The 15,115-nt window shown below is 30.7% G+C and overlaps 1 protein-coding gene across 1 annotated transcript; it reads left to right on the plus strand.

Moving 5' to 3' along the window:
- The first annotated feature begins 10,004 nt into the window (after positions 1–10,004).
- Positions 10,005–14,486, plus strand: LOC123917574 (amino acid transporter AVT1I-like). Its single transcript, XM_045969335.1, has 3 exons — positions 10,005–10,258; positions 12,565–13,172; positions 13,791–14,486. Exons 1-3 carry the CDS (start codon positions 10,090–10,092, stop codon positions 14,307–14,309), a joined length of 1,296 nt encoding a protein of 431 aa, XP_045825291.1. The 5' UTR covers positions 10,005–10,089; the 3' UTR covers positions 14,310–14,486.
- Positions 14,487–15,115: the final 629 nt, after the last annotated feature.

Here is a 15,115-nt window from a genome sequence, read left to right on the forward strand (position 1 = left end):
GTTGGAAGCTACGAAGCACGGACTCCGACACGGACACCGCGACACGACACGGACATCGCGACACAGCTAATATAAAAAGTATAAGATACCGACAACGCTACATATTTATAAAACATATAAATTGAGAATTAAAATAGGTTTAATTAATCTATTGGTCCCTTAAAAGACATTTTAGGTTTCACAATGGTCCCTTAAAGAAAAAAAGGCTCAGATTGGTCCCTTAAAGAAAAAAAGTCCGAATTGGTCCCTTAAAGACATATATGTTTGCCATATTGGTCATTTCCGTTAAATTTTAACTCCAAATATAACAAAAAATTTCAATGGTTAAAATTTTAAAAATTAATAAGGTTTTTGGTAGACCACTTACACTTAATGACATCCACAATTCAGTCAATTAAAACTAACGTGTTTTGTAAAAAATTGACAGAATGAACCAATTGTGAAACAAATGTGTCTTTAAGGGACCAATCCGGACATTTTTTTCTTTAAGGGACCATTGTGAAACCTAAAATGTCTTTAAGGGACCAAAAGACTAATTAAACCATTAAAATATATACATGTACATCTAATTTGAGCAAATTATTTCTTAAAAAAAGTTTAAAAACAAGATATGATAGTATTTTACCTTTATTTATCTATCTACTATCGAAAAACTAAAAATATTATAATCAAAATTTAATGTATTCAATCTCTCATTGATCAATATTGTTGTTTTGACAAATCACCAACTCTTGTAGATATGTCTGATATGTGCTTAAGGAGAGCATAAACAAAAAAGTTTAAAAAAATTGGGACACTTGTCTGACACGAGTCGTACGAGTGTCTTACATGTGTCAGACACCGATAAAAGAAGTGTCAAAGTAATGGAAAATTTGATTTTTTTAGACAACGCTATGTGCTATCCGACACGTGTCGTACAAGTGTCATATGAGTGTCGAACACTGACACTGTCGGATACCGCGACACGCCTAATTATAGAGGTGTCTGTGCTTCTTAGGTTGGAAGCAATACCCACATTCCACAGCCCACAACTAGTTATTACTTTGAAAATGCCTATCATTGTTGCCTTTTTTTTTTTACCGTTATTATCAAATTTCGTTTGTTAATTAAAATAAACTAAATAATTATTTTTTGAAACGAAATTAAGTAATTAATTAATTTAGGAAAATGACAAAATGCAAAAGCAAAATGGCTATACAAGATTCGAAGCAACGTCGGTAAATCAATTCACTTGCGGTTCTTGGCTAATTAATTAACTTAGCGCTTCGATGCTTAATTGTTCTGCACCGTGAGTAAAAGATTTTTTACGTATACATCTAATCTAATGATAATGATGTGTTGTCACTTGTCACATTTATTAATTGATATTTTATTAGATATATGTGTAAAATAATTTTATACTGACAGTACATATAAATTAAATTAAAAAAAACACTTAAACCCCAATATTTTTATATTTTTATTTTCTTTTTTGATGACAAATATATTATTAATAAAAACCAGGTCTTTGCACAAGGAACACCGATGAAAATACCAGAATAGACACACTTGATATATGTCTACTTCTAATCTCATTCGTAAAAAAATACTCCCTCCAGTCCTAAATATAAGAGGAAAACTATTTTTTAGATTCATTAAGAAACTAATGTATTTGGTCTATAATGTATGCCAAATACATTGGATTCTCAATGAATCTAAAAAGTAGTTTTCCTCTTATATTTAGGACCGGAGGGAGTAATATTCTGCTTTCAGATCACCAGAGAAGACATCAACCCGACCCTTAAGACGACACTAGACACTAACTTTCAATCTCGAATCAAAAGTGACCAGCCCATCAGAATCCAAAAAGCAGCTCTGTGAGCCAAAAGTTGCCAAAAAACAAGAACTCATTGCCAAAAAACAAGCGACAAACGACGGACACGAACCAACAACACCAGATCAAACAAAAACATAACAAAGATCTCGTCGGAAGACACAAGAACGGAAAACACAAGATCTCGTCGGAAACAAGAACGAACAGAAAAAACAAAAATAGAATACTAGAACAGATTGAACAAAATCAGAACGAAAACAAACAAACCTCGCCGGAACAAAGCAAACGCGACAAAACCCACCAGAAAAGACCTTCGAGAACCCGGAACCACTTGAACCCATCGGAAAAAACGCAATCTGACGCCGACGAGATGGTGGTGACGCGAAAATTGTTCTATCTATTTTTGTTAGAGAGAAGTCAGAGGAAGTGTTTTTAGAGAGAGTCAAGTTTTTGTTGGCCAATGTTTTTATATTCTGCAGGCGCTGTAATTTGAATTCCCGACACTTCATTGATTCATTTTAAAACTGAAATTTCTAACCACTAATTCACTTTTCGGTGACGATTGTTATTGGAAATGATTATGAATACGGTACAACCTGATACTAGTATATGTATAATGAATTTTATTATCTATGTTTGGTCATAATACTTCCGAAACCTTTCATTGATTAAACCTTTCATTGATTAAATAGATGAAATAGTAATGAAATGGTAGGATATTCCCTCTATAGAAAAAAGAAGAAGAAAAGAAATGGTAGGATATTCCACAAAACCAAAATGAGATGTTCCCTCCTTTCTCTGTCACATATACTGGAATTTTTTGTCCTTTATGTTTGGAAAAGGAATGGAAAAAACACATCATCTTCATTAACAATTTAATTACAAGAAAACATTCTAAAATGAAACTCATGAATCATTTGCACTAAAATGTATCTATCTATCTATCTATCTATCTATCTATGTACATAAAAGGACAGAGAAAATCTTCCAGCACAAAATTGAATCACTTGGATTAACATGGTTGCGGCCAATGTGGATGCTTCTCCAACTTTCTTTTTCTTTTTAGCATTTTCTTTATCATTATTTACTTCATTACTTTGCACCAATATGGAGGTGAGGGTGCAACTATTTCGACCTGTACAATAGGAAGCAGAGAGTAAACATTTTCTTAGCCAAAAGTAAAAAATATTAACCATTGTAGAACTGATTAAAAAACATGTCCTTATAAACTATTTTTTTGGAAAAGAAAAATTTATTAGTAGTGAATTGAACACAAAATGTGCCAAAATACTACGCAGCCAAGCAGGGACGGATCTAGACATCAAATATCAGTGTGGCTAAAATTAAAGATACTATGAACTAAATTATCCTGAAAATAAGAAATAATATTGTTTAGTGTAATACATCTACAATGAAAAATATCTACTGTCTATTTCTTGAAAATGAGTTAAAATAACATCATTGTTAATTATTTTAAGAACATCTTTTTTTATAAAAGTTACAAGAAGATCATTTAAGCACTGAGATACGTGTTCCTTCTTATGTCGTGTGTGTAAGTATGTGTTTCGTTCTGTGGTGGAAAGACCAAAATATTTCATTTAATTTTTTTTATATAATTATTTAAATTTTGTATTACAGACCAAAAAAATTTATTTATTTTTTTTATCAAATTAATTATTTATATGTTCTTTTTATCTATACTATATATAAAGAGAATACATGAGTTTTGGCGTGGAGTTTTCATAATATCAACAATACCCTTGATTTTTTTTAGTAGCAACAAAAATCTTTTATTAACAAATTCACCATAATATATGACATATATATTTTTTTTTGCAGCAAAAATCTTTTATTAACAAAGTGACCATAACATAAGGCATGACTTTTTTTTTTGGACACGCCTGCCTGACCGCTAGTATTAATTAATATGCATATATATTGTATTATAATTATGATTTTCTAATTTTAAAAGATCAAACCATTTCTTATGCAAAGTCATAAAAAAATACAATTGGCCTTTGGACTTTGAAGCCCATCTATTCCTTTCTTTTTTGACCCGCAATATAGAGTCCATCGTGGTATCTTCCCTAACCTTGGAGATATCACTGTAGCACACACTCAAAAATGCAACAGCAACCATGGCATGCATGTCCCGTCGTGCTTTGCCCAAAATTGCAGTAATACGAATCAATGTGATGCATTCTCTATGATTCAATGGCATAACATCTCTAAAATACAAGAAAGCCAATGTGATGCATTCTCTCAACAATTCAGATTTTTTCCCCAATATATATATGAAAAAAATCCTAAATATCTGGTGTGGCTAAAGCCACACCATGCCTCTACATGGATCCGTTCCTGCAGCTAAGAGACTGTTTTTTTGAACATAGGGTTATTTCTAATTAGGTTAAATATGTTTTTTGTCCTTATAGTTTTGTAGAATTTCGTTTTTAGGCGTGAATTTTTTTTCCACACTTTTAAGTCCCTGAAATTTTTTCCGTCAGTGTTTTTAGTCCCTAGTTTTAATTAAACTCTTGTATACTTTCACGTTTTTAAATTGTTTTTGGTATTCATGTTTATAATATTATAAGAATATCTCCGATAAAAATTTAGAAATTTTTAACATAAGATGAATTATTAATGAATTTTTATGTACAAAAAACTAAAAAATTCATATTTAATTCATTTCTTGTTAAAAAAATTTAAACTTTTGTAAGAGAGATTCATATAATGTACTAAACATGACCGCAAAAATATTTAAAATTTCGAATGATATACACTAGTTGAATGAAAAGTAGAGACTAAAAACACTGACGGAAAAAACTTTTAGGACTAAAAAGTGCAAAAAAAATCTCCAAAAACTAAAATAAAATTATGATAAATTATAGGGATCAAAAACATATTTAACCCTTTCTAATTTAACGTGCTTAAAACATGTTCTATTTTTTTTGGTTACAAACATGTCCTACTTTATTATCATAGATCAAGTCTATTGTCTACAAGTAATAATTGAGACAAAATCAATGATGTTTTTGAGAGTTACTTTCACAAAGTTAAGAACCAATCTGGTTACTTAACTGACCACATCAATACCGTTAATGGCGTCATCCAACATTCCAACTGTTAGATAGTATGTTAGTGATTTAATAATATAATGGGCTTGTGGTTGTAATTGGGCTTTGGGCATAGTAGTAATTTAGTCTATTTATGTTTTCTATTATATTCATAAGACAACTCATTGTATTGTAAGCCATTGTAATGTAATCCTAATGAAACCCTAGTAGCCCCTTTTGTCTTCTCTGCTTTGTATCTTTGATTCTAACATAGTATCTAGAGCATGGTTCGATCCTTCTTGAACCACATGTCACTTCCGCCGTCAAGTTCCCAAAAATTTGGGAATGTATTTGCTTATTTTGTTGTTCTCCGTTTGGAATCTGGGAGGTTTGCCTTTTTGCGTGTTTGACTTACAACTTTGAAATTTGTTAGTGTTGTTTTGTGAAGTTTCAATTTGTGCATCAAATTGAAAAACGGTGGCTTTGATATTTACTGGTAATTAGAATTGACTTGGCATTTTAAGGAAGATACTTTTGTTATTGAATTTTTTAGTGTAGTTTGGCATAGAGTAATCAACCCATATATGTTGGTTGCCAACCACTACTTTGGTTCGTAACCCTCGGCAGATATTGGTTCTTTTCTTTGATTTGGTACTTGGTTCAATCGTAGTATTTTGGTTATCTCTTTGTTTGAATTAGTTTGGTTTTATTTGGTTGTTTAGCTATTATTGGCTGTGGTTTTTCGGTGCGGTTCAGTGTGATGGTATTTGGTTTGTTTGTCTTGATTTGGGTTTGTTCGGTTGAGTTTGATCTAGTTTTGTTGGTTTGGTTCCATTAATTTGGAGATTTGTTTGAATGAATCAGTTTGGTGAGGTAATACTCACAATTTGATGGTTTGGTTTTGTTTGGTGAATCGAGTTCTCACAATTTGGTTTCGTATGGTCTCTCTTGTTTGATTGTCTCTCCCCTTTTGATTTCTTCTTTGTTTGATTGGTAGTCTCCCTCATTGACTTCTTCTGTTAAATTGGTTCTCTCTCTATTTGGTTCTTCTCTTTGATTGTATCTCTATTGATTTCTTCTGTTTGATTGACCTTCTCTCTGTCAATTCTTCTGATTGATTGCATTTCTCCCTATCGACTTCTTCTATTTGGTTGCACTTCTCCCTCTATTGGTTCTTCTGATGGATTGCATTGCATTTCTTCCTATTTGGTTTCTTCCGTTTGATTGCCTCTGTCTGAATTATGTATGATTGCTTCTCTATGTTGATTTTCTGATTGCATCTCCCTCCCTATTGATTCTTCTTGTGTTTGAATGCTTCTCTTTCTCTCTCTCTCTCTATTGGTTTGGTTATTCTCTCTACTTTGGATTGGTTTTGCTTGATTGTTTTGGATTGGTACAATTTGATTTGGTTTAGTTTGGACCGGATAAGTTTGGTTTGACTTGGTTTTGTTTGGACGTTCCTACTGGTGATGGATCTTGCTGCATTTTCAATGATGTCAACTCACTTTGGTTGCTGCTCTCTATTGGTTATTTTGGTTTGATGTCTTGTTTGACAAACTCTCAATGCTTCATGTCAAGACATTGTGAGTTTGCAGGGAGATGTTAGATAGTATGTTAGTGATTTAATAATATAATGGGCTTGTGGTTGTAATTGGGCTTTGGGCATAGTAGTAATTTAGTCTATTTATGTTTTCTATTATATTCATAAGACAACTCATTGTATTCTAAGCCATTGTAATGTAATCCTAATGAAACCCTAGTAGCCCCTTTTGTCTTCTCTGCTTTGTATCTTTGATTCTAACACCAACAACCGTTGATGGAGAGACTTAAACAACGTTTAACATAGTCAAAGACTATTTAAAAAAAAAAAACCTATTCTTTTTGGTTTTCACCACCAGTTTAATCTGGTCGAGGGTCAGTTCTGACATTAAGTGGTTCCAGCCCCCTCCTGATTGTAGTTACGGGGATCGAACCGCGGTCATTCCTTTCAAGTTCAGCGTCAACTACCACGAAACCAACTAACGATTGGTAAAAGAAAGACTATTTTAAAATATTGATAGAATAAAAAGGTTTTAAAAACACCTCATATAAATTATATAATCAGAGAACTCTTTGAATATACACTCTCATATGTTTAACAATTTTTAATTGCAAAGATAGTAATACTTCCTATCCGATTGATTGTATATGGGATTTTCTAATCTATCTTGCGAACATTACATTAATACAAGTATCGAAGAAAATAATAATTTAACTCATTTTGTTTGAGTTTGATAATTCATTACAAATTATCAAAGGATCTGGTTAACATAAGTATAAGAATTCAAAATTAGAAATATTTTCTTAAATTTATAAAATGAATTTAAATTGTTTTATTTTTTGAATAACTAATATGCGCCCTATATGACACATTTTAACCTTTCCCATTATATTGTAAAAAAAAAAACTTTTTCCATTGTTGAATATCTATCGCATGATCCTCATTTACATCACTAAGAACGTTTTAATCTAAAATAAAATCTTCAATAACAGTCCACAAATTCTAGTTGAACTAGCATAAATGTCGAAATTGCTAGTATTGGACGTCTTGAATGGAATTCAAACCCGGCCACTCCACTTTGTATGTATGAATTTTCAATAACTTTATCATTTTGTCTGTCAATCAAAAAAAAATCTTCAATAACAAAAATATCCATCATGTTAACGTGCGGCACACAGGGTCACCCAATATCTTTAGATGTTTAAAACAGTTTTTATAGTGAGGTCTTTAAAATTTTAAATAAAGACACAAGACTTATAAAAAATAAAAATTAATTAAGTTATAGTGAAACCAAAATTTAAACCCATGTCTTAAAATTCACTTGTTTTCTTCATGTTTTTCAATTATTTCAATCACCATTCACCACCTTAAATTTTTTTTTTCTTTTCCATCTTCTTTCAAATTAATGGCTAAAAAAAAAACTTGACCATAATCTGACATAAGAGAATCTTTCTCTCCTAATATACACAAGGCTTTTGTCCCAACCAATTAAATTATACAATCATGCCTTACATTAATCAAATTCAAGAATTTATTTGTCTATAAGCAAGAATTTAAGAAATTAAATTCAAGAATTTAATTAAGCTGTACATTATCAAAAAAAGAATTTAAGGCTTTAAACTGTACAATCATCCTTCTCTTAAAAGGTAAGTACCCTGCGTCAAAAAAAAAGGTAAGTACCCGATCCTACAATTTCAGGGGAGGGGCAAAAGCAAAATAACTATTTAATCAATAAGGAATATACTAAGTATCTGTTATTATTTGTTATTAGGGTTAGGGGCACTAGTTAGCATTTTGGCTTAAATGCAGTTTTGCCCCCTCTGTTTTGATTAAATCGGAATTTTACCCCCTCTGTTTTAAAACGCGGACTTTTACCCCCCTGTTTTATAATTTGTTGGATTTTGCCCCCCCTAAAATTCTGCTTTCGAGTCACAACTTTAAAGCTTCGCACACAACTCAATTTTGATCAATAATTTACCAAAAGGATACCGAAATGACCGTAATCGAGTTATCTTTCCACATAATCAAACCCCACTGAATTTGGAGTTACAAAGAGAGATTAATTACCGTTTTAGTGAAGGTATGTCCCCAAAATTCTGCAAAAAATCTGCTTTCGAGTCACAACTTCAAAGCTTCGCATACAACTCAATTTGGATCCATAATTCACCAAATGGCTACCGAAATGACCGTAATAGAGTTAGATTTCCACAGAATCAAACCCCACTAAATTTGGAGTTACAGAGAGAGATTAATTACCGTTTTAGTGAAGGTCTGTCCAATTACTAATTCTGCAGAAATCTACTTATGATCTTCAAATTCAACATCGTCTACCGAACACATCGTAACTCCAAATTCGACGAAATTGAAATGCCAACAAGGGTAATTTCGTTAGATTTCCATACATGTAAATAGTATTAAAAAATGAGCTACAGGGTGAGAGGAATGACGAGAATACCAGTAGTAGTTTCATACGATAATTAATTTGAACAGACCTTCACTAAAACAGTAATTAATCTCTCTCTGTAACTCCAAATTTAGTGGAGTTTGATTCTATGGAAAACTAACTCGATTGCGGTCGTTTCGGTACCAGTTTGGTGAATTATTGATCCAAATTGAGTTCTGTGCGTAGCTTTGAACTTGAGGCTCAGAAGCAGATTTTGTGCAAAATTTTGGTGGGGGGGCAAAATCCAACAAATTATAAAATAGGGGGGGTAAAATTCCGCATTTTAAAATAGGGGGGGTAAAATTCCGCATTTTTCAAAATAGGGGGGGTAAAACTGCATTTAAGCCTAGCATTTTTCTTGTTATTATAGTTTCTTATATAAATTAAAGAAATACAGTATTAACGAATGTCTTTGACTCTTTAAAGATCTTAAATAATTTATAAAAATGTGTGAAATCAATGAAAATTGAATTACGATTGAAACACACGCTCTATTGGTGGAAAGACTTTATCGTAAGCAATGAATGCGAGTTCGATTCTCATTGTAGACAAATTTGTATTTTTGTAACAAAAAAAAAAAGAAAATCGAATTATTTTTTCCAAAGAAATAGAAATATTTTATGTTTTGAATAATTTTTTTAAAATATGATTCTTAAAGAATGATTCAGAGACACTCGTTAGCAAGATCCAATAGATTAAAAAAAAAGTTTTTTTATTAATCAAAATTAAAAGAAACGGTTAACATGTGCCATTAAGGAGGTAGACATATTTTCTTAGAATTTGTGTAATCAACTATTTTGAAATTAAATCAATAATAAAAATATTTTGAAATTAAAATTTTAAAATGATTTAATACAATTTTTTTCATTTGAATACTTTAACGTGTACTCCCCCTTTTTTTTTTTAGATAAACCAACGTGTACTTCCTTTGATCACATCTATAAGTAAATTTAATTTTTTAAATATATTAAATAATTAATGTACGTTATCTATAATATAGGTCATATACATACATTTTTTAATGTACCAATAAAGTCAAATGTACTTTGATTTTTTGGAGTACTTTTAGGAAATAATTAAATATTAAAACCTAATTAAAAATTATGATTAGGGAACAAGATAAAGTAACCACGTGTATGGACTCACTATTAAACAATATATATACATACATAGGGAAAGTTAAAATGTGTAGCAAGAAGTGACAAACTACAAAACGCATCCATTTTCTGGAGTAGTGTACATGGCTGCTGAGCAAGGTGATAGATTTTCCTCCATTGAAGTACCACTTTTGGATGATGAAAAAGTGTACAAAGTGAATGGTTCAAAAACTAAGGATGAACATCACACGGTTCATGAGGGTAACACTTCTTTATTCAAGACTTGCTTCCATCTTGTTAATGGCATCTCAGGTTCAATTTCTTGCTCTCTCTTTCTTTCTTATTGTCTCTCATCATCAATAATCACTCTTACTTATGCCTCTGGTTAATGTTATAATTAAAAATCGATGTATCTAATCTATAATAATGATTAAATATATTAGTTTTTTAATGAGTTTAAAAATATATTTTTTGCTTATAATAATGATAAGAGAGAGTTCATTCTTGCGCACTTGATTTGTTTTTTCTTGCTTTCATTTGTCCCTTTATTTTTTGTCTCTAATTTCAAGGTGTGAGTGTTAAGGTCGACAGCCACACAGTGGAATAATTACTTAACTAATAATGATCCACTATTTGCTTCAAAACAAGAAATTTAAAGTCTTCTTATTGGGGTTGGTATATTCTTTCATTATTTTGTTGAACCGATATTATGGAGTCACCTTTTTTCACATTAAAATTTTGAATGAGTTTGAAACTCATACACAACCCGAGTCTAAAAACGTAACTAATAATCGAAAGCATGTTGTTACATTGAATTAAAGAATTATCTATAATATTGTACAACTTTCTTAAAGTACAACCTGTTATAAAAAAAAAAAAAAGTACAACCGAATCTTCTCAATGATAAATATATTAAAACTATTAATACGCGAAATATTTCAAGGTAATTCAAGTATTTAGTAGAATTAATTTATAAATATGAATTCTGATTTTAGAGAAAGCATCATCACATAAGTAAGTTTCTTTCACTATTTAACTCCCAAACTCAAGTGTATATATCACCGAGGTAATAGCAACTCAATATAATCATTTATCTCAATATAAATAATTTTCCTATTAACTAGGAATGACAAAGTATACTGAAAACTAACGGCTAGCTTAAAAAAATGTAAAAATAAGTAACCGAAAAATATCATAATAATTTGTTAGATAAGTAGCAACTTCTATTTTATATATATACGTACACACACATCACTCTTACATATTAATTTGTTAATTACAATATGTCCAATTTGTACTAATTTGTTTTTCACTTACTACAATATATTAATTTTGTGGGTATTTTTGTTTTTCATTTCGTCTGCATTCATTTGCAACTATTTGTGTACAAATATTCCATAGTATCCATGTGACTGAGATATTGCTTTCAAAGCTGTAGAGATAACGATATTTAAATGAGACAATACTTTAATTATTTGACTGATACATAGAATAGTGTGGGCACTGTTTTTTTCCATCCAATCCAATATATATAATAATAAAATTTTAATTGAAGCAATTCCAATACCAACATGGACAGACACATGTGACCAATGTTTACATCCTTTTAAATTTAATAATTGATGTACACAGTTTTTATGTCCTCATTCAGTCATGTATACCACATAGTAAAAGAAGTCATGCTTGAAGTAGTTAATTATTACAGGAGCTTATATACATTAGTTAATCTTTGATTTCAGACTATTTAGTTTGAAAAAATCACCATCGCTTGATGCTGAAAGTAGTAGGTATGTGGATTGTTCCGTGTTGACGACCGGTTTACTTGACTCAAGTTCTAGGGACTTTTATTTTGTCTTGGGATTAACTAGAAGTTGATTTATTTTATCGTCCTACGCGCTTTTTTGTGGAATCACTGGGTTATGTTTATGTCCCCCAATTTTGTATATATTTCTTTTTTTAATATAATAAGGAGATATAGACAATGGATGAAGGTGAAGTCTACTTTGTCCCCTGATGTTAAGATGTTCTTCGTCTTATAAAATAAAAATTACTCAAAGACCTAATGTCACCAACTCATGAAAAATGTTATGTCTACAAGTACTGAAAAGATTGTGTAATAATTTACTCATATAGCTAGTTTTTATTGGTGTGAAAAAGTAGAGTAAAAAATTAACTTGTGAGTAAAAAATAAGTTATATGTTTGTGAACTTAATTCCCTTTGTTCACAAAATTGTTCCTCCTTTTTTAAGCTATTATTTTTCTTAATTATCTTTGTTCACAAAATTGTTCCTCCTTTTTTAAAATCATAGCTTTTGGTCTATTACTCTATTTTTAGGATACAAAAGTGATCGACATGGAAAATATTTTTACGTACACGACATAAAATTTGAATAGTATAAATTAAACTTTATGGCACGTGAATATTTGTCACATCACTACTTTTGAGTTCAAAAATCTAAATAAAAGACAAAAAAGCGAATATTAAAAAGAGAAACTATAGTTAATCAGTGAGTGAGTGAAAACTGAGAACCAAAATTGCAATTAAGCTAATTAGCATTAAGCATCAATTGTTGAGACATTAAAATGTTACTAACTTTTATATTCTACTCTAATTTCAGGAGTTGGTATTGTTTCAATACCTTATGCACTAGCATCAGGAGGATGGTTAAGCATAATCCTACTATTTACAATAGCCATAGCATGTTGTTACACAGGAACATTAGTCAAAAAATGCATGGACATGGATCTTAATATCAGAACTTTCCCTGACATAGGTCAATATGCATTTGGATCAAAAGGAAGATTAATAGTATCAATAATCATGAATTCAGAACTTTATCTAGCAGTAACTGGTTTTCTAATTCTAGAAGGAGACAACCTTAACAAACTAATACCAAATATGGAAATTAACATAGGTGGTTTAACAATTGGTGGCACAACAATGTTTACTATGGTTACTACAATTGTTATTTTGCCTACTGTTTTGTTTGAAGATATGAGTTTGTTGTCTTATGTTTCTGCTAGTGGTGCTATAGCTTCTTCAATCTTCATTTTTTCTTTGTTTTGGAATGGTGCTGTTGATGGAACAGGGTTTCATGGTAAAGGAAGGGTTTTTAATTTGAGTGGAATACCTTCTGCTGTTAGTTTGTATGCTTTTTGTTATAGTGCTCATCCGATTTTGCCGACTCTCTACAATTCTATGAGGAATAAAAGTCATTACTCCGGGGTAAGTATCGAGTTGTTTAAATTTTCGTTACTTTATATGATTTATTGAGTTTATCTACTAGCATAAGTACTTATCACACTATTTGAAAGAACTTACGAAAAATTTAGTGAGAAAAAGACTTTGGCTGTTGTTGCTATAGACATGTTTGGATTTGATTATTTGAATTATCTACTGATATAAGCACTTATCGGACTATTTGAAAGAGCTTATTGAGACAACCTATGACATATTTCACAACAGTTTATTAAAACAAGTTATAGCTTAAATGAAAATGGTCTGGCCTATTTTATCTTTTGTTATTGAAATATCTTATACATAAACACTTATATGATGATAGCTTATGCTACTAGTGATTAATTAAGCTTATGTTTGGTATCACGGTGAATATGTCAGAATTACGGTGATCTACCATAATTTTGCAGAAGCTACAATCAACCATACTTTTGCAGAAGCTACACTCTCTGTAGCTTCTGCAAAATAGCCGCCGTGATACAAAACATACACTAAGTTGTTTATCAAAACATGAATTAAATTCCTAAATGCTGTTTCTTTTCCATTTTATTTAGCTGTAAATACATACTAAACTTTTGTTTTTTCTTAATTTTTCTTTTTTGGCAGGTCCTATTTGTAAGCTTTTCAGCATGCACATTTGGTTATGCAGCAGCAGCAATTCTAGGCTACTTAATGTTTGGACAAGAAGTTGAATCACAAGTAACTCTAAACCTTCACACAGGAAAATTAAGTTCAAGAATAGCTATATACACAACCTTAGTCAATCCAATAGCAAAATATGCATTGATGCTTACACCAGTCATAAATGCAATAAAAATGAAGGTTTCATGCAATTACTCCAACAAAAGAGTCACACATATGATTATTAGTACATCATTACTAGTAAGTTCTCTTATTATAGCAGTGACCATTCCTCTATTTGGATACCTTATGTCACTTGTTGGAGCAATGTTAAGCGTCTCGGCTTCAATTTTAGTTCCGTCGATTTGTTACTTGAAGATTTCAGGAGCTTACAAGAGATTTGGAAGTGAAATGATTGTTAACTATTTGATTATTGTGATGGGGGTTGCTATTGCTGTTTTTGGTACTTATAGATCTCTTGTAGATATAATTCAAAACTTGTAAGTTTTCTTTGATAGAAGTGTTTTAATTTCCTATAGAGTGCTATAATTGGAATTGGAACTTTGGTTTGTAGTGAATTGGTTTATTTCTTTGTTGTATAAATAAGTACTTTTGTTTATGTCTAGATAGCTAGCATTAACAACTTATGAGGTTGAATGTTAGAGATTTTGTTGTGATTTAGACATGTTTTTTGTTGCAAGAAAAGGTATTTTCGTATGTAAGGTGACATGATATTTTGGGTTTGGTTTTATGTTATTGGAGCATGTTTGAAAGTTGGGTTTGATTTTTTTTTTTTAAATAAGAAAAAAGAAAACAAAATATCTCTAAAACTGTTTTTAATTATGTATAATAATTAAAGCTAAATCAGATACCAACAATTCAACTAATAAGATTTTGGAATTTTTAAGAAGATAGTTACGTGTTCTATTATGACTTCTGCCTATAGAAAAAATTCGGTCGTAAGAAGAGAATCTATCTTGTATGTCTCACAGATTCTCTAACAAAGATTAATCGGATTTGGATCCTCTCCAATTTTCCCTCATATTTTCTCTCCTTTATCTTAATCCAAGGGTTGATAAATTACAAAGAATAAAAAGGAGAGAAAATCAACCATTTGATTAAGAAAAAAGAGAGAAAATATGAGAAAAAATTGGAGAGGATCCAAATCCAAATTAATCATACAACTTATGAGTTATCACGAGTAGGGATTCTCTCATGTGACATTTTATATCCAGTGAAATCTCATCCACACATTTCTCTCAACACAAAAATTTTAATTATTAAATTACATGATCAAAGGCATGTATTGC

The sequence above is a fragment of the Trifolium pratense genome, linkage group LG3 (assembly GCF_020283565.1).
Source record: "Trifolium pratense cultivar HEN17-A07 linkage group LG3, ARS_RC_1.1, whole genome shotgun sequence".
NCBI lineage: Eukaryota > Viridiplantae > Streptophyta > Magnoliopsida > Fabales > Fabaceae > Trifolium > Trifolium pratense.

Bases quoted from the DNA above. Each gene is read 5' to 3' on its own strand.
- LOC123917574 (XM_045969335.1), top strand. From the start codon at position 10,090: ATGGCTGCTGAGCAAGGTGATAGATTTTCCTCCATTGAAGTACCACTT. The intron at 10,259-12,564 runs GTTCAATTTCTT...CTCTAATTTCAG, and splicing joins TCTTGTTAATGGCATCTCAG to GAGTTGGTATTGTTTCAATA. The intron at 13,173-13,790 runs GTAAGTATCGAG...CTTTTTTGGCAG, and splicing joins ATAAAAGTCATTACTCCGGG to GTCCTATTTGTAAGCTTTTC.